This window comes from Saccopteryx leptura, chromosome 7 (genome assembly GCF_036850995.1).
Source record: "Saccopteryx leptura isolate mSacLep1 chromosome 7, mSacLep1_pri_phased_curated, whole genome shotgun sequence".
Lineage (NCBI taxonomy): Eukaryota > Metazoa > Chordata > Mammalia > Chiroptera > Emballonuridae > Saccopteryx > Saccopteryx leptura.
In genome coordinates, this window is record NC_089509.1 from 16,428,477 (window position 1) to 16,452,341 (window position 23,865).

Below are 23,865 nucleotides of genomic sequence, written 5' to 3' on the forward strand. Positions count from 1 at the left end.
ATCCATCTTTTGTATAAATCTAGATTCTTAAATAGAACTGTTGAAAAATGAAGCCTGGGGTGTCAACTGCAGGAGGTGCAAGCCTGCACTGTGTCCTGGGCTTCTGCAGAGATGCTGCCCCCGTTCTGCTGCTCAGAGCCTTCAGGACCTGTCCGCACAGGGCAGAGGGCTCCGCACCATGGAAGCCAAACTGTTATCTGGATAAAGGGCTCCAGGCTGAAGGGGAACTGTTGTGAGAAGAGCCACTGTCCAATGGCCACTGAGACAATGGCTCAGAACTCTACGTAGCCAACCCCATCGCCCTGGGGAAGGGAAACCAGAAACCTGGCTGACTAAAGCACAGAGAGGCACACTCCTCTCAACTTCAAAATGAGCTGAAGAAGCATGGGCATGGTGCAGATATAAACAACCTGAGCTTTGTGGTAAGACAGATCTCAGTGTTTACTAGTCATGTGATTTTGGACAAATTCTCTCATTTCTGTGCCTCAGTGTCTTCATCTGTATAGTAGAAATATGATAGTACCTCCCTATAAAGTTGTTGTGAAAATTAATGAGCTAATGTAAAGAAAATATTTAAGTCCAGCACCGAGGATATAGTAAATATAATGGTAGTTGCTATTATTATTCTCATCAACAGCACTTACCAAATGGGAACAAAAAAACATGTAGAATGTTGGGTCTTCAAACTTTTTATAAAAACCGCCCACTTTTGCAGTGCTGGTCAAACTGGTCCCTACCACGCAACCAAACAGTGCTTTGATTGGCCCACCATGAAAGCTGGACCGCCCACTAGTGGGCGGTAGGGACCAGGTTGACCAGCACTGCAAAAGTGGGCGGTTTTTATAAAAAGTTTGACGACCCCCATCTGATTGTACAGCAACACCGTTGTCTTCCTTTCATACACAATGATGGCACAGTGAGCGGGGTGTGTCATCGGCCCCCCTGCCCTGTCCCAGAATTCAGTGTTTATACACGTTAGGGCTACTCTAATCTGAACCCACAGCTGGATCTGGGTCTCGTCCCTTCCTCAGAATGTACCAGTCTGTACTTCATTCCCTCAAACTGCTTTCTCACCCGAGTGATGGTGGATAAGCTGGCTCCATTTATGCCAGCCTTTCAAGTGACATACTACAGGTCACTTAAGCACGTAAAGACTCATTTAATTCTAGAAGTTCAGTACCACTTGTGCTCACTCACATCTAAGGTGGCAGTTTACTCAACAAGGGATTAGGCCCTAATTAGAAGCAGGCTGTAAATACTATATAACCCTGGTGTTTCTGCTCAGTTTCAGTTACACGGACTTCCAATCATGCATTTTATCTTTTGGCATGCCCACACAGGTGCCCCATAAATGTTACCTCCGGTGATAATAAAACAAAAGCCAAACTTTCAAAAGTGAAATATCCAAACGGCCATTGTCTATGTTCTTGGCAGCAGCCAGGGAGCCAGTTTTCCCAAGTCAGCAGCCTCTGAGGAGTCTGGCCAGGGGCCAATTCCCAGGGTTGGCGCATTCCTGGGGCCTGGCAAGAGGCCACTGGGACCCTGTTTCCTCTTTCGTTCTCTTTATGCCGTGGAAAAGCTTTCCCACTTCGACCCCTTTGCATCTGCTTTCCCGCATCGAAGAAAAGAGAGGGAGCCACATGGGAAGTGACTCTCAGCCCCTTCCCCAGGTCTCACCTCCCGCTGCTCTGCGTTGGCACAGCTCAAAGCAATAGAAGGCCTGAGACACACAAAGACAGGCTCTGCGGCCCGGTCTCCAGCCTGATTCTATCGGGCCATGGGGCCGGGACAGACACCCGGCAAGCCCTGTGCACAGGGAGTCATTGTGCACTTGCTTGGAAGGCTCTGGGCACTTCTGGAAGCTTTTGGAATAAAATTGCCTGTTATAAATAGACACTGGCTGGGCTTCAGGGGTGAGAAGAGCCGGCCAAAAGTTCCAGAAAAATAGAACGCACCACATAAGAAGGTCTGGAATGCAGCTCATTAATGGGCAATTACCGAGCAACTGGCCCAAGGAGAAAGGCAACCAAAGGTTTGGTCCGAGACAACCTGTAGTTAACACCTGGAGGACGTTTCTGGCTGATATCATCATGATATGCTGTTCAGTTTTTAAGCATCATCTATGAATATATGCAAACCAAACGTTAAAAACATATTTTTCTCGCCAAGTCTCCTCCCATCGCAGACATAGAAAAGTGTAATCGGGAGCAGCCATGTCAGCCGGCACCCCGGGCTCTCAGTGCAAGGAGACTGCACGCCAGGCACGGTGCTGTGCTCTGATGGAGTCCTCTCCCGACTGTCCTCACAGCTCTTGCAGTCAGACATCGCCCCTTCTCCGTGGGGATGAGCACAGAGACGCTCAGAGAAGGTAGTCACCTGGCCAAGCTCACGCAGGCAGGCAGCTCTGCAAGCCGAGACTCACACCTGGGTCAGGCAGGCTCTCCAGCTAGCCATGTCCTGCTCAGTACGCTCCATGCATTCCATCCCCGCTGAAGCCTTTCAAGTAAGTCTGCCGCTCACAGTAGGCTCTCGGTGAATGTTTCTCCCAGAGAAGACCATGTCACTGGTCACACAGAACTTGTGTTGTGAAGGTGTCATAGCATATTATTCTGGTCACCACAGCAAGACAGAGAGAGACCCATTCCTAATAATATGTAAAAAAATAAACCAGTCTGACTTAGGATCATGTTTTCTTCTCATTCTAGAAATGTGAGAAGGGCTAGGAGGGATGTATATTATATAGAATCTGTGGCCTGGGTACAGCCTGTTGGCCCCGACTCATCCACTCTTTACCCTCTTCTACCCTACTTTGGGCCGGGGTGCTATGTGGGCACCTTTCCCTCTGGCTTCCAAGTGGGTTCAGAAAATGGGGCGTGCCCCAGGGCCTGGAGAGTAGAAGGGGAGCTCTGTGGGAGTTCCTGTGTCCTTGCTCCCTCCCGCGCTGGCCAGCACTGGTGGCCTGCATCCCTCCACCCAAGGACGCTTCCCGCCAACGGCTCTCTCCTTCCACACGTGGTCGGGGCCACTGTCTCCTCACCCTTCCAGGCACACAGTGACAATGGCATCGCAGTCTACGGCCTCGGGGTGGTATATGATCACCATGCTCGGGTGTGCTGTTTCCTGCTGGGACCTCAGCTGACGTAATAAATAAGAAAACAATATTATTGATATGGTCTTTGTAGGCAAAACTCCAGAAAGTAGTTCAGGTCCTCCTCAAAGGGAAAAACATGCTGACCACAATAGATCTGGCTCCCTCCTACCTTCCCTTCCTCCTTGCCACACCTCACCAAGCAGGAATCAGGTCAGTCTGCCTCAGGGACACCCAGCAGAGTTCCAAAGCTGGCCCAGGAGATCTCCAGATAGCTCCCTGCCCCTGCCATCTAGCTGGAACTGCACTTAACGAGAAGAGAAGGGCAGCAGCAGCCAGACCCCCGCAGACCCAGCTGACGCCTGCGAGGACACCCTGCTCGGCCCGTGCCCACCATGCTGGACGAGGCCAGCCTTCACAGCTCTCCCATCTTGAGAGATGGCAGGCCTCTGAAAACAGTACCTCCCCACAAAAAGGGCAGCAGTCCTGAAGCCTACTTATCTGCTAGCTCTGACAGATGGATCCCAGAATTTACCAGACCAAATGATTTCATTTCCTCAACATATCCATGTGCATACGAGCAGTAAATTAATTAATTGTATTAGGAAACCTACCAAGCTGAAGACAATTGCTTATAACTAAGAACCACAAAGGTGCAGAAAGACAGAAGGCAGGCAAACCTCAGAGGCATCTTCGAAAATGGACAATTATGATCAATTAAGCCTAGTTAGGGAACTGAAAATTTATGAGGACACATCTGGAACTGGCTGGAATGTAAAGGAACCAGAAGGAGCCACTGTTTGGTCTTGTACTGAGCAGCCCAGACAAATGGGATTTCATGTTCAGAGAGAGCTGAGAATTAGGACATGAAAGGGACAAAAGGGAGGCAGGGCATCTGGTGTTAAGCGAAGCATTTTAATACAATGGCCCCTGGATTTGCTCGTGAAATATTAATTAAACTTAGGATGAATATTAGGGCTGTCACATGAATAGAAAACTGACAGAAAGAGCCTAAGAAGTGGCTAAGCTGAGTCCAGGCAATGGAACCTGGCAATTCAACAGAAAGTCATGAAAATACTGCCTAATTCACAGTCATGAAGCCTGTGGATGCTTAATAAATTGTAATTGATAATGATGAACTATAGTATAGGCTGGTAAATTAGTGTCAGACAGTTGGCTGAAATATGGCTAATATATATATATAGTTGATATAACATACACTGATAGATTAATAAGAAAGGAAATCAAAATGCTGTAAGTGTGCGATAAATTCTGCCATGCATCCACAAGTGAGGGTAAGAGAATATTAATAGAAGAGTAGGGAAGGATGGCTACAGGGGACCAGAGGATAGTTAAGATGATAACTGGGATTGCACTGGAGCTTTCTTAGCATCTTAGCAATTCCTCAAGTAAAAGCCAGGCACCTTGGAGTCAGACACTGTTCTGTTAAGACACCCTGGTCTTCTTAATAAATGTCTGCCTCAGGGAACACAGGGACACCATAGATTAAACCTGGATGAATTTCCTAGAGGGTGATAGGAAAGCTCTCCTCCTTGAGGAAGCCCTCCCTGATCAATACAGCCAGAAAAGCAAACCCCTGTTTATTAACCCCATCATTCTCATTCACACCACTGGGTACCACCTGGTACAGTAAAACTGTGATTTGTGTATATGGACCCACATTTTTTTAAATGCTTTGTAAAGCAGAAATCATGCTTTGCATTTCTTAGCACTTACTTCAGTTTTCCTTCTTAGCACTTCATGGGACTTTAAACCTAGTAAGTGCTCACTTTCTGTCCTCATCCATTAGGAACTTTCTAGAAAGAAAAGCAGGCACCTATCTGTGAGAACACCCAGGTGCCTATGGGTTTGTGGAGCAGCACCTAAGTAATCAATGAAAGCTCTACCTCCAGTGACGGATAAAGCACTAGAGTCAATCTCAGACTGCCAGAGGATGATGCAAGAAACTCAGTTGCCATGGAAACATGGATGATCTGATGAGTCCTGTTGTTGAAAGATGGTGAGACTCCAGGAGAATGACAAGCAGATCTCTGAGCCCTAGGAAAACACAGAACATGCCAAGCACATCTCTGCTCATCTGTTCTTATTTCTGCTATAGAAGCAGCAGCATCTCATCATCTATTAATAACAGCAGTTACAAAGGGCTTTCCAAATGTTTCCAGTTCCTATTTGGATTCAGTGAAATCTGAGACCCAAGTGTGCACAGGGCTATACCTGCAGGAGGATGACAGCAGTCACTACAGTGGCTGAGTGCAGATGACAGTCTATGCTGTTGACATCCTGGTCTGTGACAGAGGCAAGGGAGACCATCTGTGTGAAGGTGCTGTGGGCTAGGCGCTTGCCTAACGGCAGGTGAAGCTACCTTTCCATTCTTGGCTCATAGATACCTTTGAAACTCTGATTATATCTATGGACTCGCTTCCTAGAAAAATGCATATATGTACATAAAATCTAATACAATATACTTTGGAGAAACCAAATCCCTAGAATCTTTTCATAAATCTGTCCTAACAAGCACCTTGGGACTCCAGAGGGTTGAGATATCATGTTAACAATCTTTGGTGTAAAACACATATCTTTACACATACTCTCTAGAATAATCCTTGGACAAAAAAATGAAAAGCAGGGTGACATCTAGTCTCTCCAAGCTTCCCACCGAGCCCTCAGTCCCTTCTCCAGGCAGCTCCCCCTTACCTCATATCCAGTGTCGCCTGCTAGTACATACATGGCTCATGAACTCACTGGTAAGTTCATTCCCTGCTCTTCATTTCACTGAGCATTCTCTATGTGTCAGACTTAAGGGACATAAATGTGAGGATGACATGGCTCATGTTCTCTAGGACCTTGCAGTTCAGTTGGGGCTGACAGTGCTTCCCAGGGGACATGTGGCAATGTCTGGAGACAGTTTTGGCTGTCACAGCTAGGGGAGGGTACTACTATCAGTAGCTAGTAGGCAGAGGCCAGGTATGCTGCTAAATTCCTACACTGCACAGGACAGCCCCTACAAAAATAAATAAATAAAAAAGAAAGAAAAGAAAAGAAATAGAGGGTCCGAAATGTCAATAGTGCCTTGAATGGGAAACTCTGCTCTAGAGTAGACAGGTATGTGACAAAGTGGTAAATGCAGTGGTTAAAATCAGGAGTGAGACAGCTCAGGAAAGGGCATTTTAACAGGAACTCTGGGAGATTGGTGATGATGGCAGTCTGCCTTATTTTCAGAGATGAGAGGAAGGAAATAAGGGAAGAGAAGAGTCATTCAGGGTAAGGCATCACCATAACAAAGGCAAACATTCCTTCCAGCAGCATCAGAGGAAGGAGTACCTATTGCAGGTGGTGAGCAAACCAACAGCAATTTGGAGAGACTCTCCTTCCTCATGGGAAACGATGGTGCTTCTGACCCGCCCCCATCAGTCAGTGGCCTGGCCAAAAGAATGCACCACCATCTGGTAGGACCATCACTCAACTTATGAGCCGCAGTGCATGCTGGGGACATCTAGCTATACTTTGGATGTGCCCGGTCATTCATCGGTTCCTGCCTACTCTAATCCCATTCCAGTCAATAATCCCACCTTGTACACATACACACCACAGTCAGTCCTCGCTGGGTAAAAGTGTAATCCCAAACACACGATATTGTATACATTATATGTGATGTACGTGTGTGCATATATATACAAATAGATACACACACACACACACACTACTATTATAAACTTTAATCGTCACAGAAGTTGATTTCACAACCTGATTAATCAGAAAAAGCACAGGAACAGAAATCAGACCTAGACCAAGTTCTAACGTGTACAGTCTTTCTTCTTTGTGGAAACCCCCCTCCCCACATCCTCTTTGAAATTATTTTGGGAAATCAGGCCTGGCCTCGTCCTCAATAGGCAGAAACAGGGCCGTGTGCTGAGACATGTACACCACTAGCCCTGCTGAGGCCGGAGCTCCCGGGGCTGGGGCTCTCTGAGGCTGGGAAGCACCACGCCAGGAGCCCCTATCCCTGGGAGAGAAATGCTCCCTGCCTCTGAGCCACTGGCCGTGCATTGGCAGTGAAGTCTGAAGCCAGACCTGAGCTGAAATCCTGACTCTATCATTCACCAGTTCTATGGCCTTGAGGAAGTTAATTAACTTGTTAAGCATCAGATTTCTTATTTATAAAATAAAAATAGAGTTCGTACCTTAAAGGGCTGTCATGGGTATTAAATGACAGTTTCTATCTAAAGCACTGAGCAGAGTGCCTGGTACAGTGAACCTCACTACATTTCAGCGGTTGCTACTAAGGGAACGAGACCAGCCCCGTCTAATCTCAGCACCTGATTCTCTGCCTGAACATGCTGAGCTATCTGCTAGACTGGCTTCCGTGTTAGACTCTGTCACCCTACTGCCGACATACTCCGTGCTCACAGCTTGGACACCGGTCCTCTGCTCCTCCGCCCTGCCCTGCATTTAGACTGTCCTCAGTAGCAGTGTTTCTCCATCTCCAAGCTCCCTCCCAGCACCATTAGGGTTGGGTTCTGATCGCTTCCTATTTGTCTGGAGCCCCATTACAACCCTTAGCAACCAGGTATTGTGAGCTGTGCCCACCTAGCCAGGCCTCCCCTGCCTTCCCCCAGCCCGTCTGCCCTAAATCTCCCCACAGTCCCCGGGCTCTGCACTGCTGGAGAGAAGCTGGACAGGACCTTTCTCAGCATTTTCTCGACCTGCCATGATGGACTCAGCTAGGCTGGTGGCAGATTCGCTGGGTAGCTGGTCACTTACGAATCTGATTTTTCTAACTCTACCACTTCCCACCTTAAAGGGAAACCGTCCAAGATTCAGCATACCACTTTGGAAGAGCTGCTAACCTACACTGAAGCTGGTCTGTCCTCCACTTGCTGCCTTTCTCCAAAGGGGCCTTGGCTGGACCCTCATGCCACACCACCCTTCCCAATGCCTGGCTCCAGTACATGGCCTCGGTTCCTTGCAGGACACCTAGGAAATGGCTGGGACAACGGCCCTGCTCGGGGCCATAAAGCAGTTGCGAAGAAAAGCTCCCTCTTGTTCCTTGACCCTCCTCCCCTTGATGATCACTTGGGAAATCTTAAACAACCCTGATGCCAGAGAGCAAAGGTCAGGCTTTCCATTGGGCAACTTGGCCTTTGCCCAGTGGTCAGGGGCGCCGAATAAACCAGACTTTAGGTAGTAGAAAGGGTCCAGGGCAGCCGGGATTTGATAGCTAGAGCCTTCTCTAGCAAGCTGGTAGCTTGTGCTCTGTGGAGCATCCCTATGGTGAGAGTGGTCCCAGCACAACACCGAGAAAGTAAAGAAGGTTCCAGCGTGCCTGACGCCTACAAAACTCAGATATCTTCTTAGTTTTCACAATCCACTGGCTGCACGGAGCAACATTCACAAGGCCCCTATTTCGTGTTTAGAAAATATCTCAGCAATTTTCGAGCTTTCTAAAGTATTTCCCTTTGCTCACCCTCTTGGCCCTTGGGTTCATACATCTTCACTTAACAGTGTAAACCTGGTCCTTTGCCTGCTGGGCATATTGCATATCCTGAGGGTAGACACAGGTCACTACTCAGAAAGTTAGCGCTCAGGATAAGTGACCCTGGACTTTCAGATTTCCTTCTTCTCTTGTGTGGGCAGATATCTTTTAGAATCCAGCATGCTGCCTGTCTTTGTAAATTAAGTTTTTTGGAATGTAAGTCACACCCATTTATTCATGTATTGTCTGTGGCTGCCATCCTACTATAACAACAGAGTTGAGTAATTGTGTCTGCTCATTTGACCTGCAAATGAGCCTAAAATTATTTAGTCTCTGGCTTTTACAGACATTGCTGACACCTGCTTTGAGGCTGGCTCACGGGATTAGAGAACCTGAGAAGCCCCGTAATCTCTCCGTGAGCTCAAGGCCCAGGAAAACTGGTCCAAACACCAAGGCCTGAGAACCAGGTGTAAGTCCAAGTGCAAAGGCCCAGGAACCAGGAGAACCAGTGTCCGAGGGCAAGGAAAAACGGATGTGCCTGCTCATGTAGAGAGCAGGTTTGCACATCCTCTGCCCTTGGCAGACGAGGTGATGCCCACCACATGGGTGACGGCGTCTTCTTTACTCAGTCCAGCAAGGCAAAGGCCACTCTCTTCTGGGACCACCCTCACAGACACACCCAGACTGGGACCACCCTCACAGACACACCCAGATATACCATTCTGCCATCTATCTGGGCATCCCTTAGCCCAGTCAAGTTAACCTATACAACTAACCATCACAATCTGATATAAGGAAGAAGTTTCCCCGGGAAAAAATAACTCAGCAAAGGAATGAGTTGTCACCAGGGTATAGGACAGTATCCTTGGGTTGCATCTCTCTACTCTTCCATCCTGATGCTCACCTACCAAATATCCTCCCCACTGCTTCAAAGCACAACTCCAACGGCAGCTCCATGGGCCTCCTGACCGCGCCCCACAATGACCCCGCTCCGGCCCGTCTCTGTCACACTGTTTACCTCCTTCAGGTTATATCACTTCTCCTGCTTATTAGGTCAGCTTCCACAAATAAACTATAAACACTTTGAGAAGAAGTATTTCCTTGCATGAGACAGGGGTGCCCTGCAGGAAAGAGATGGTCCACTCAAAACATCTAATTGAGAGTGTGGTAAAGGAATTATTCAATAAAGTGTGGACAGACCTAAAACAAACCAACGTGAGACGGGCTGGCAACACCCAGGAGTCGGTACTAAGGAGAAGCTTGAAGGGACACGGGGAGACAGAAGTGCCAGGACGCAGGACAGCTGGGGTTTGGACCGCAGCTAGCACCTGCAGACCGCAGCTGGCACATGCAGACCGCAGCTGGCACATGCAGACCGCAGCTGGCACCTGCAGACCGCAGCTGGCACTTACAGAGTGCTGTGCAACAAAAGCTGCGGCCAAAGGCAGAGGGGTCCAACCCTGCGCTCCACGCCCAGGCAGGAGAGAGCAGGAAAACAACGACCTTTCGCCTCTCAACTTCTGATATCTTGCTAGATCTTCCCTTTGGCCAAACCCAACCAGATGCCAGAAAACCAGAGACTGTCTGACAAGATGCCTGTGGTACATCCTCCAGGGGTGCACAGCCAGATACAGAAGGACTGAGGGGACCGGGAGGGGAACCTGGCAAGGATCCCGTGCCTCCCACAGCTACCCAAACACCTTCAGTATAAAGCAGACTTTCAGAGATGCTTGTTGATTGGCTTAATTAATGCGTGCCTGTGGAAGGCCTAATTACTCTAATGATATGGATGTAAACCATCAAGGGAATGAAGGGTGAATTGAAGTACCTATGTGGGGCCTTTCTTTTCCTACAAACCCACACAAACCATCCTGCTGTCAAAGCTGAGGCTCTAGGATGGCCAGTGTCTACCTTTCCACGGGGAGAAAGGAGTGGGACACCACAAAGGAATTCATCGTTTGGAGGAGAAACTCGCCACTCCCATGTGCAGTTAAATGTAAAAAGTCATTTTCCCCCAAATTAAAAGAGACTGTTTGCACCTGAAATGTGTGCTGGTAAAAAAGATAACTCACTGCTCAGCCTTCTCCTCAGTGAAATGCTGTCATCACCCCAGGTTTCAAATGGCTGTATGCGAAGCCTGGGAATGATTCTTGTAAATCGAAAAGCACAGTGTGAAAAGCTGACTTTTTCTGATCAAACAGCGTCCTGGGGTGAGCTGAACAGCTTTGAGTCAAGAAGAGTCTCAGTTTCAGGGAGACTGTTGTTGTTATCAGAGAGAAGACTGGACCTGTCATGAATATGCAGTCACTTGGCGCGCTCTGCCTGCGGAGCATACTTGTAGTCACTTGTCTTTCTCTCGGGGTCTTTACCCCCCACATTGAAACATATTTTTCATTTCAGTTCCACTTACCTGTTACTTTCTTCTTAAAAAAGGGTGATTTATCAAGAAAAATAAATCATTGACATCAAAGAAAATGTTAGCATTACCAGAGTACACGCACATGCACACACACGGACACATGCGCACACTGTCTCTCTCAAAGCCTCCCCTGTGTCATGTCCTGACAGCAAAATTGTAACCAGGAACCACCAATTCACATCCCCAATGGGAGGCTTTTTCAGTATCTATACATGAGTTTCTTTATGCTGCGGTTCCTCCAGCCTAAAAATTTTAAAGCTGTTGCAAGGGAGCTATAATTTTTACTCGACACTTCATGATTTGATTATGTAAAATAAAGAGAGTAATGAAGTTAACAGTACCTGAGTCTCAAAGTCCATTATGAAGAGTTATTTCTGGCAAAATCTGAACATGGAAATTACCTCTGGGTCTTCTCACTCTCAAAAATATGGGTTATAATGATTACGGCAGTAGAGTTCAAGACTTGAGCATTTACCATTTCTCTTTGCTCTAGTCAGTGTTCTGAAATCATGTCTTCCCTTGCTGGCATGTTGCACGTAGAGTGAGAGACAGGAACCGGAATGAGGGGCAGGAAGCCTCAGTGCCACTCTCGTTTGTATCCTAGTGCACAACCTCAGGAAACGCATTAACCTCACTGAGTATTAACGACTCCTGCAGTGAGGAAACTGGATAAACCATTCCCGATTTAGTATGCTCTGATTAAAAATAAATAACAACGTAAAATAAAACAGACATACCTTGGGAATGAACAGTGCCTTACAGAATGCCAGGTGTGCCTTTTCTTCTCTTGTATTTCACAGCAACCCTTCTCTAGCATCAACCCTGTGTGCTCCCTGCCGAGTTATTTGTATGAGTTCAACACGGAGCCAAGAGGAGGGCCAAGTCATAGGTTTAAGTCCTTTATAGACCAGTCAGCTTTGATGTCATCCACCTCCTACCTTTCTTCTTGACAGTCACAATGAACTTCATTCAAGGGACTTTCAATGGGTTTCATGCTCAAAGAGCCAACTTGAAAAGAGCACTTTTGCTGTCCCTGTCCCAGCAGCAGTATCTTATATGAGGAAAGAACAAAGTGCTCAAATAGAGGGGAAACCTACAATCTGCCAGCCTAATAGGGTCGTGTGGAATAGCATGTAAGCACCCACACACACTGGACCATGTGCTCAAAGATTTCTCCTCGGGGTTTTCCCAATGTGCACATGCAGATGTACCACAATCTGCCTCCAGGGAACAAGAAAGATATTTCACTAGTATAAAAACTCTCCTAAGCATCATTTAGGGAGATTTAACAGGATTAAGTTTCTTCAGTGGTGCCAAGCATTAAATTCTCATTTTCACAGTGTGCTTTTATGCTGTAAGTCCAGACAAGATTTACAGCCATCACCACACTCAGGGTGGCTGCATGTGCCAATGGGAAGGCAAGCTTGGTCTGCAGCTCCCAGTGAGCACTGGTAATATGACAGGCTTTGATTTATGCTCACAAATTCATCACTGTGCAAAATATAAATGTAGGCAAAGGTTCCATTTAGACCGTTTCCTGTTTCTCTGATTTCCAGGTACCCAATGCCTTCACGCTAACTCGCTTCTCCTTTCCGTACTTGTTCCAACCCAGCCCTGCATTCAATCACTCTGTATCCCATATTCTTTTGTTTACCAATTCCCTCAGCAAAACTCTGCTCATCTGGATGACATTTGGGAATGATCCAAGGTCTTTTATTAATGAGTGCTACTGTGAGCTATGCTTGCTTTGTTAGAGTCTCTGCATATTCTCTGGGACCTACTGCAGACTTTGGTCGTTAGGGATTAATCAACAAGCATGATATTTGGGGGTTAAGAGAACCTTTCCTGTGCTGCTCCTATTATGCTATATGGGCACGTGTCCCCTGCCTGAGCATAAGACAGACACCAATGGCAGGTTGACATGTAGGAAGTATTTACTTTGTCAAAGAAGAGGGTGAGAAAGTATCTTTTTATCCTAATTCGCCAAATGTTGCAGAAGAAATAGATATAAACATAAACACACACATACAATTTTTACCACATTCTACCTGGAGACTGAAAGACATAAGAGAAGAGGACATGACCACTTAGAAGAGAACTTAAAATACTATTAAAGGCCCTGGCTGGTTTGCTCAGTAGTAAAGCATCGGCCCAGTGTGTGGATGTCCCAGGTTTGATTCCCAGTTAGGGCACACATGAGAGGCACCCATCTGACTTCTTTCTCTCTCTTTTCCTCCCCTCCTACAGCCATGGCACGATTGGAGCAAGTTGGCCCTGGGTACTGAGGATGGCTCCATGGCCTCTACATCAGGTGTTAAAAAGTGGCTCCATTTGCAACAAAGTTAAGGACCCCAGATGGGCAGAGCATCGCCCCCTAGTGGTCTTGTCAGATGGATCCCTGTCAGGGTGCAGGCAGGAGTCTGTCTCTCTGCCTCTCCCTCCTCTCACTAAATATTTTTTTAAAATACTATTAAAGTTCTTAGCTTCTGAAGGTGTGCTGCTCAGTACACAGCCCACAGAGACACAGAAGCTGCCTCTAATAATAAGAGAAGAACTAGACCCAAAAGTTTAATGCAGTCATTTTCACTATCCCCAGAAACACATCTGTGAACAGTCTGTGACAGGAAACCTCAGCCCTCATGGGGTAAATACCCAACCTGTACATTGACAGAGGAAGATCTACAGCGGCAGAGTTGGAAAAGTGAAACTGATAAAACAATTCAACAAATATTTTATTGGCTACCTATTCCGATCCATGCTATAGGCCAGGTACTGGGAGGACACAAATGAATAAAGCACATCCCTATACAACTTGCAAACAAAGGGACAGAACTAATTTCTATTTCAGTACATGAGCAAAAAGGAAAGGAGTGACTTGTCTGATTTCTTGCTCTGTTCATATGGTTTATAGAATAGAAGAGATGAACCACACATCCTTAGCCCAGAGAGTATAAAGGAATGACCAGGCTTCAGAAATCAGTGACTTAGTCTATTTCCCTGGACTAACCAGATTCTCATATATGAAAGTAAACCCAACCAGGTGGTTAGGAATGATGCTCATCAGCATTAAAATGTTTCGAAGAAAGTTTATGGACAATTAAAGTAATTTACATACCTAAAAAGACCTCAGAGTTTCTTTGCTCTTCAATATTTGAAGCTCTATTGAATTCTTGTTTGACTTATCCCCAAAGTTAAGATAAATGAGTGATAGAACAACTATATATAGGGTTGGCATTAGGCATAAGTGGTACAGAAGTGTTTTTGTATAGGTTAAAGTCTACTTCGGCAGGAATTAATGTAATTATGTATAATGTTGAAAGATTATGACATTTGCCTATTAAGACACTACACAAACATTTCAATAATTTACTGGCTTTTGACTCTGTAAAAAAAATAAATGAAACGAAATCCCAGGAGATATTGCTAATGGGGTAACTGGAATAGAGGTTTCAAAAGCACAGGGTTCAGGAAATAACAGTCAGAGAATAATGCATTTTAAGCCAAAACATATAGAGTGGTAAATGAATATTTAGTACTTACCACAAGACTGCTGTCTAGAGACAGCCTTTTTCCAAAGTCCCTTTTCTCAAGCTGTCTCTTTCCCTCCATGGGTGAAGTTATTTATTTTCCTTTGTAATTTGTAAGACTTCCCCTTCTGTTTCCAGGATCACTGCAAAGAGTGAACATGTTTTTTACTATCCAAGTGAACAGTATTTAGACCCTTGTTTTTAACTTTCTAACCAGGAACAAGTGTTGAAGTCAATAATACCCAGACCCAAAGAATTAAGTACAGAACTGGGCTCTCTGGACTCCAAAGATCTCTCTGGTTCCAAATGTCAGAGTCATCTTTACGGAGGCCCCTGTGTTTTTATAGGTTTTGCTTATGGTATTGGGGAATGGGTTTGCAGGTCAAATCAGCAGACTGTGGATAAAAGCAAACAGTCCATTTCATGCCACACTTGTTCCACACCCGTTCTCTATCAGCCAGAGAATCACTGTTACTGTGCATAGATACTGTCTGCAAATTCCGTGAGAACACACTGGCAACACCACACTTCCTATCAAAAGTTGTTGAGCCCAAAACCCAATGAGGAAATTTTACTGTCAATATTTAATTTAAAAATATTTAATATAAACATATTTGAGGAACATTATAAAACACATTTCCTTTGGGACAGGTTGATTCAGAAAGAATGGATGATGACATCGTTATTGTCAATGAGTATGTGAACACCCACTGCATTCTACCTATACTCCACTGAAATTGCTTGTTCTAGAATGATTATGTGTCTTGGTCAGTAAGGATATATCATATGTATTAAGAACTAGCTCCTAGTTTTCACCAAGATGTAAGAGGCTCGAAGAAAAAAAAAAATATATATATATATATATATATATATATATATATAGGTTTGAGCCCAGGCTTTCCTACCCTTTAGCCAAGTGACCTTGAACAAGTCATTGAGCCTCCCTAAAATTCACATCTCAATTGCAATCAACAGCAATCAAATAATGTATGTAAAAATGGTTCAAAAGCAATATATGCACAGATTACAATATATACAGGTTATGTTAACCTTCAATACTAGTTGGCATAATTTCATGGCTTTGATGATTCAGAAGTCATTTGAGCAACAGAACTGCTCATAATTGACACAAAAAATATAGCCATTGTACTGCTGATACACAACTGCTGAACTTAAAAAGTTATACCAATAAGCTTTTTTTTTTAAATAATTTTATTTTTTTAATGGGGTGACATCAATAAATCAGGATACATATATTCAAAGATAACATGTCCAGGTTATCTTGTCATTCACTTATGTTGCATACTCATCACCCAAAGTCAGATTGTCCTCTGTCACCTTCTATCTAGTTTTCTTTGTGCCCCTCCCCCACCCCCTCTCCCTCTCCCTCTACCCTCTTCCCCCGTAACCACCACACTCTTATCAATGTCTCTTAGTTTCACTTTTATGTCCCACCTACATATGGAATAATGCAGTTCCTGGTTTTTTCTGATTTACTTATTTCACTTCGTATAATGTTATCAAGATCCCACCATTTTGCTGTAAATGATCCAATGTCATCATTTCTTATGGCTGAGTAGTATTCCATTGTGTATATGTGCCACATCTTCTTTATCCAGTCATCTATTGACAGGCTTTTTGGTTGTTTCCATGTCCTGGCCACTGTGAACAATGCTGCAATGAACATGGGGCTGCATGTGTCTTTACGTATCAATGTTTGTGACTTTTGGGGGTATATACGCAGTAGAGGGTTTGCTGGGTCATAACGTGGTTCTATTTTCAGTTTTTTGAGGAACCAGCATACTTTCTTCCATAATGGTTGTACTACTTTACATTCCCACCAAGTGTATGAGGATTCCTTTTTCTCCACAGCCTCTCCAACATTTGCTATTACCTGTCTTGTTAATAATAGCTAATCTAACAGGTGTGAGGTGGTATCTCATTGCAGTTTTGATTTGCATTTCTCTAATAACTAAAGAAGATGAGCATCTTTTCATATATCTGTTGGCCATTTGTATTTCTTCCTGGGAGAAGTGTCTGTTCATATCCTCTTCCTATTTTTTTATTGGATTGTTTGTTTGTTTGTTGTTGAGTTTTATGAGTTCTTTGTATATTTTGGATATTAGGCCCTTATCTGAGCTGTTGTTTGAAAATATCATTTCCCATTTAGTTGGCTGTCTGTTTATTTTTATATCAGTTTCTCTTGCTGAGCAAAAACTTCTTAGTCTGATGTAGTCCTATTCATTAATTTTTGTCTTCACTTCTCTTGCCTTTGGAGTCAAATTCATAAAATGCTCTTTAAAACCCAGGTCCATGAGTTTAGTACCTATGTCTTCTTCTATGTACTTAATTGTTTCAGGTCTTATGTTTAGATCTTTGATCCATTTTGAGTTAATTTTAGTACAGGGGGACAAACTGTAGTCCAGTTTCATTCTTTTGCATGTGGCTTTCCAGTTTTCCCAGCACCATTTATTGAAGAGGCTTTCTTTTCTCCACTGTGTGTTCTTGGCCCCTTTATCAAAAATTATTTGACTATATATATGTGGTTTTATTTCTGGGTTTTCTATTCTGTTCCATTGGTCTGAGTGTCTATTTTTCTGCCAATACCATGCTGTTTTGATTGTCGTGGCCCTATAATATAGTTTGAAGTCAGGTATTATAATTCCCCCAGCTTCATTCTTTTTCTTTAGGATTGCTTTGGCTATTCGGGGTTTTTTATAGTTCCATATAAATCTGATGATTTTTTGCTCCATTTCTTTAAAAATTGTCATTGGAATTTTCATGGGAATTCCATTAAATTTGTATATTGCTTTGGGTAATATGGCCGTCTTGATTATATTTATTCTTCCTAACCAAGAACAAGGTATATTCTTCCATCTCATTATATCTTTTTCGATTTCCCTTAACAATAGTTTATAGTTTTCATTATATAAGTCCTTTACATTCCTTGTTATGTTTATTCCTAAGTATTTTATTATTTTTTTTGTTGCAATCATGAAGGGGATTATTCTTTTGAGTTCGTTCTCAAATGTTTCATCGTTGGCATATAGAAAGGCTATTGACTTCTGTATGTTAATTTTGTATCCTGCGACCTTACTGTATTGGCTTATTGTTTCTAGTAGTCTTTTTGTGGATTCTTTGGGGTTTTCGATGTATAGGATCATATCATCTGCAAAAAGTGATACCTTTACTTCTACTTTTCCGATATGGATGCCTTTTATTTCTTTGTCTTGTCTGATTGGTCTGGCTAGAACCTCTAGTACCACATTAAATAAGAGTGGAGAGAGTAGACAACCCTGTCTTATTCCTGATTTAAGGGGGAAAGCCTTCAGTATAGTGCCATTTAATATGATGTTAGCTGATGGTTTATCATATATGGCCTTTATCATGTTGAGATATTTTCCTTCTATACCCATTTTGTTGAGAGTCTTAAACATAAAATTGTGTTGTATTTTATCGAAAGCCTTTTCTGCGTCTATTGATAAGATCATGTGGTTTTTGTTCTTTGTTTTGTTGATATGGTGTATTATGTTAACCGTTTTATGTATGTTGAACCATCCTTGAGATTCTTGGATGAATCCCACTTGATCATGATGTATTATTTTTTTAATATGTTCTTGTATTCGATTTGCTAGTATTTTGTTTAGTATTTTAGCATCTGTATTCATTAGAGAAATTGGTCTGTAGTTTTCTTTTTTTATGCCATCCTTGCCTGGTTTTGGTATGAGGGTTATGTTGGCCTCATAAAATGTGTTTGGAAGTATTGCTTCTTCTTCAATTTTTTGGAAGACTTTCAGTAGAATAGGAACCAAGTCTTCTTTGAATGTTTGATAAAATTCCTGGTATAGCCGTTTGGGCCTGGACTTTTATTTTTGGGTAGGTTTTTAATGGTTTTTTCTATTTCTTCTCTAATAATAGGTTTGTTTAGGCTTTTTGCTTCTCCTTGACTCCCTCTAGGAAGGTTGTATTGTTCTAGGAATGTATCCATTTCTTCTAGGTTGTTGAATTTAGTGGCATAAAGTTTCTCATAGTATTCTACAATAATTCTTTGTATATCTACAGTGTCCGTGGTGATTTCTCCTCTTTCATTTTGGATTTTGTTTATATGAGTTCTTTCTCTTTTTGCCTTGGTAAGTCTTGCCAAGGGTTTGTCAATTTTGTTGATCTTTTCAAAGAACCAGCTCCTTGTTCTATTAATTTTTTCTATAGTTTTTCTGTTCTCTATTTCATTTATTTCTGTTCTGATTTTTATTATCTCCTTTCTTCGGCTGGTTTTGGGTTTTCTTTGTTCTTCTTTTTCTAGTTCCTTAAGGTGTGAAGTTAAGTGGTTCACTTGGGCTCTCTCTTGTTTGTTCATATATGCCTGAAGTGATATGAACTTCCTTCTTATCACTGCTTTTGCTGCATCCCATAGATTCTGATATGTCGTATTGTCATTTTCATTAGTCTGTATATATCTTTTGATCTCTGCACTTATTTCTTCTTTGACCCATTCATTTTTTAAAAGTATGTTGTTTAGTTTCCACATTTTTGTGGGATTTTTTTCCTCTTTTTTGCAGTTGAATTCTAGTTTCAAGGCTTTATGATCAGAAAATATGCTTGGTACAACTTCGATTTTTCTGAATTTGCTGATGTTGTTTTTGTGGCCCAACATATGGTCAATTCTTGAGAATGATCCATGTACACTGGAGAAAAATGTATACTCAGTTACTTTGGGATGAAATGTCCTGTAGATGTCTATCATATCCAGGTGCTCTAGTGTTTTGTTTAAGGCCACTATATCTTTGTTGATTCTCTGTTTGGATGACCGATCTAGAACCGTCAGCGGTGTATTGAGGTCTCCAAGTATGATTGTATTTTTGACAGTTTTTGTTTTAAGGTCAATAAGTAGCTGTCTTATATATTTTGTTGCTCCTTGCTTTGGTGCATATATATTAAGAATTGTTATGTCTTCTTGATTCAGTGTCCCCTTAACCATTATGAAATGGCCATTTTTGTCTCTGAGTACTTTTGCTGTCTTGTAGTCAGCATTATCAGATATGACTATTGCTACGCCTGCTTTTTTTTTGGATGTTATTTGCTTGGAGTATTGTTTTCCAGCCTTTCACTTTGAATTTGTTTTTATCCTTGTTACTTAGATGAGTTTCCTGTAGGCAGCATACAGTTGGATTTTCTTTTTTAATCCATTCTGCTACTCTGTGCCTTTTTATTGGTGACTTTAATCCATTTACATTTAGTGTAATTATTGACACTTGTGAGTTCCCTATTGCCATTTTATAGATTGCTTTCTGTTAGTTTTGTGTCTTGTTTGATCCTTCTCTTTGTTTTTCTATCTTTTGTTTTTATTTGGTTATATTCCATACATCTTTCCTCTGTTGCTATCTTTTTTATCTCATGTGCTTCTGTGGTGGTTTTTTCAATGGTGGTTACCTTTAAGTAATGAAAAGGGTTCCTACCCTGTTCATTGTAGCGCACTATTTTGTGAGTACTTTTGCACTCCATCGTCCTTTGCTACTGTTAATCTCCATCCTCTCCCCCACTTTCTTTTTGTTGTTGTCACAGTTTAAATTTGGTTTTATGGTGTTCTTCTTGGAGCTTTTACTTGTGGCTTTGTTTTTTTGTTGTTGTTGTTCTTTGTATCTGATTGGAGAACCCCCTTTAGTAATTCCTGGAGTGGGGGTTTTCTGATGATAAATTCCCTCATCTTTTCTGTATCTGTGAATGTTTTTATTTCTCCTTCATATTTGAAGGATAGCTTTGATGGGTATAGTATTTGTGGCTGAAAGTTCCTCTCTTTCAGGACTTTAAATATTGGGGTCCACTCTCTTCTAGCTTATAGAGTTTCTGCTGAGAAATCTGATGATAATATAATGGGCCTTCCTTTATATGTTATATTCTTCTTTTCCCTGGCTGCCTTGAGAATTTTTTCTTTGCTGTTGGTTTGTGCCAGTTTCATTATGATGTGCCTTGGGGTAGGTTTGTTGGGGTTAAGAAAACTTGGAGTTCTGTTTGCTTCTTGAATTTGAGGCTTTAGTTCTTTCCACAGGCTTGGGAAGTTCTCATCTATTATTTGTTTGAGTCTGTTCTCCATTCCATTTTCTCTCTCTTCTCCCTCTGATATACCTATTATTCTTATGTTATTCTTTTTGATGGAGTCAGATAATTCCTGTAGGGCTATCTCATTTTTTTTTTTAATTTTTGAGTCTCTTTCTTCTTCTCTCTGTTGTGCCTCAAGTTGCTTGTTTTCTATTTCACTAATCCTCTCTTCTATCTGGCCTGTTCTAATAGCTAAGCTTGTTACCTCGATTTTCAGCTCGTGAATTGAGTTTTTCATCTCTGTTTGATTTGTTTTTATAGTTTCAATTTCCTTGGAAATATATTCTTTGTGTTCGTTGAGTTGTTTTCTGAGCTCCCTAAATTGCCTTTCTGTGTTTTCTTGTATATCTCGGAGGATTTTTAGGATTTCTATCTTAAATTCTCTGTCATTTAGCTCCAAGGTTTCCAATATATTAAATTTTTTCTCCATAGATTTTTCCTCATCTAGCTGTGTTACCTCTCTTTCTTTTGTATCCATGATATTCGATTTTCTCTTCCTTAATGACATCTGAGGGTGGTTTTGTTGATAGTATTAATGAGATTTAATAAAGAATAAAAAGTTAAAAAAAATTAAAAATCGGAATGAGTTCTTTTTTTAAAAAAAATTAATAATGAAATAAAGAAAAATAAAATGAAATAAAAAATTTTAAAAAAGAAAATTATTTCCCCTCCTCCTTTTTTTCCTCTCCTCTCCTCTCCCCTCTTTCTTGAGAAAATCTTGTGGTGGACTCTGAATTATATTGTACTAAATAGAGCAAACAATGCCTTTAATGGAGGGCCTGAATTGGGGAGAAGTAATAAAGGGGCAAAAAAAAGGGGGGGTATGGACCCACAAAAAGCAAATAAGAAAAAAATTTGGGTCAAGAATAAAATGATTTGCTTTTAGGTGTTGGTTGACTAAGAGTTATGATGAGAGGAATAAGAGGAAAATAGGAAAATGGGGGGACAAATTAAAAAATTACTATTGTATTTAGTAGAACAAGAACTAGATAAAATAGAGAGCCAGGGATGGGAGCACTGCTAGTGTGTTAAAAAGGTGAAGTAAAAACCCCCCAAAATGCCACAAACATAAGTTTGAGTCCCAGATAAGATATTGTTTGTTATTGAGGTTTGAATAAGAGGAGATGTAAAGGAGAAAGGAAGAAAATAATATAGAGGGTGAAAAGAAAGAGAGAGAGAGAGAGAAAAAAAAAGAGGAAACCACTAAAAGAAGAAAAAAGAAAAAAGAGGAGAGAGAGAGAGAGTGAGAGTTAAGGGTTTTGGAGTGCAACCCTCGTAGAGAGAAAGGAAGAGGAAAGAAAAGATAATGGGAGATGTAACACTTATGGGTAGTGTAGTTCAAGGAGAGGAGAGAGTAAGACTGACAGAGAGTTAAACGACCAAATTGGAGGAGGAAAACAAAATATCAAGAATGAAGATAAGAGAAACAAATGAACAAATATAATAAAATGGGATAGGTTATAAAGTCTACGTATTATTCTTGATTTTGAGAGGTTATCTTCTTGCTTTTTCTTTTCTCTCCCTCTTCCTGGTCGGTGACTCTGTACCCCGGGTTCTGCCCCTTTGGCACGCTCAGGTAAGGTTTGCAGTTGATAAGTCTCTATGGCGATGTCATGTATTGTGCTTTAGTCTCATTGGCAATCGAGGCTCATTAGCATTTATAGGCTCTGCCAGTGAGAGAGTCCGTGTTCCTGGAGCCTTTCTCCTAGTCTTTCCTTCCTCAATTAGTAGCCTGATAATCCAGCTATGGGGTTGCTGCTGCCTCTGCCTGGATAGTAAGAGGCTCAGAGAGCTGGCAACTCCCCACTCTATTCCCACTCAGCACAGGGCTCTGGGTAAGGCTCAGTCAGTCAGAGCTGCTAGCATAATCAGGCGGGGCTTCTGCCCACTCAAAGACCTCTGGCTCTGCCACTCTGTCTGGTAACACGGGCGGGCGCCCACTCCCAGGGCGCTTGGAGAAATCTCTCGCTCACTATCTGCGCATGCAGACCAGGATATCAGGCCGGAAGTCTCACACTCTGAGTGAAACCCCCGCCCACACAGAAAAGTTCCAGCGTTGGAATTGGCTCTCGCTCCGTCCCCATGCGTGGCTTTTTCAGGGCGCTGGGGTGGCCCGAGATTCCGCTTTTGGCCCACACAAAGGCCCCTGACTCTGCCCCTCTGTGGGATAACACAGGGGCGCACTGCCGAGGCACTCGGAGGAATCTCTCGTTCACTATCTGTGTAGACCAGGATATCAGGCCAACCGCCTCACCCTCTGAGTGAAACCCCCGCCCGGACGGAAAAGTTCCGGCATTGGAATTAGTTCTCACTCCCTCCCCATGCACAGCTTTCTCAGGGCGCTGGGGCAGCCCGGAGATTCCGCCTTTGGCCCACACAAAGGCCTCTGACTCTGCTTCTCTGTGGGACAACACGGGCGCTCACTCCCAGGGCTTTGGAAGGAATCTCTCGCCCACTATCTGCGCGTGCCGACCAGGAGATGGGGAAAATGGCTGCCCCACTTGTCTTTCTTTGTCTGGGTTTGGCGCGAGTGTTAGCTTGTATTGCCTGGGTTGCCACAGGAAGTTTTTCCTCGGCTTGGATCTCCGTGCCACAGCCTGGTTCGGCTGTTTGTGCCGCGGCCTGGATCTATTCACCCCCTTTGCCCGCCTTAGTTTCTATATTCTCAGTTCCCAGTGAAAGCCGCCCTGTTTAGGTTAGTGAGGAAGGTGGAGCATTTCTTACTCTCTATTTCTTCAGGGTTTGATTATATATTTAGCCAATTTTTCGCTCGACCATACCTTCGAGTGTATTGTGAAACATCTAGAGGCTCCAAGGATAGGTTTTTCTGTTTCTGGTTGAAGATCTTGTTGAGTTTTGGGGGAGATTTATCAGTATCGCTTCCTACCGCGCCATTACTTTGACGTCATCTCCCCAATAAGCTTTTAATAACATTGAAATGAAATAGTTTTCACAACTCTCTCAACTGTTTCAACTCTGAAGAGGATGCAAGAGACTCTACTTCACAGCCCACACACAGCATGTGGCCTCTGTCTCTTATCTCCTTGGCCAGGAGTTGAGACAGCTGTGCGCCAGACAGTCCATCCAAATTATAGTCAACTGTAGGAAACTGATGGAGCCCTTTTCCAGCCATAGGCTCCCTCCTCCATCAGAAGCATCCCATCTCTTATTTTTCAGAAACACTAATTTTTTATTCTGTATTTTACTTGTACACTCAGAAACTCCTAGGAGTCCATTCTGA

General features: G+C 43.1%; 1 protein-coding gene across 1 annotated transcript in view; it reads right to left on the bottom strand.

Moving 5' to 3' along the window:
• Positions 1–23,865, bottom strand: part of NCKAP5 (NCK associated protein 5) — a 1,041,554-nt gene that overhangs the window by 949,700 nt on the left and 67,989 nt on the right. Inside the window, exon 2 of the mRNA XM_066346570.1 lies at positions 14,542–14,671. Coding sequence (XP_066202667.1) covers positions 14,542–14,610 — 69 coding nt within the window. The 5' untranslated portion in view covers positions 14,611–14,671. The remainder of the gene's footprint in view (positions 1–14,541; positions 14,672–23,865) is intronic.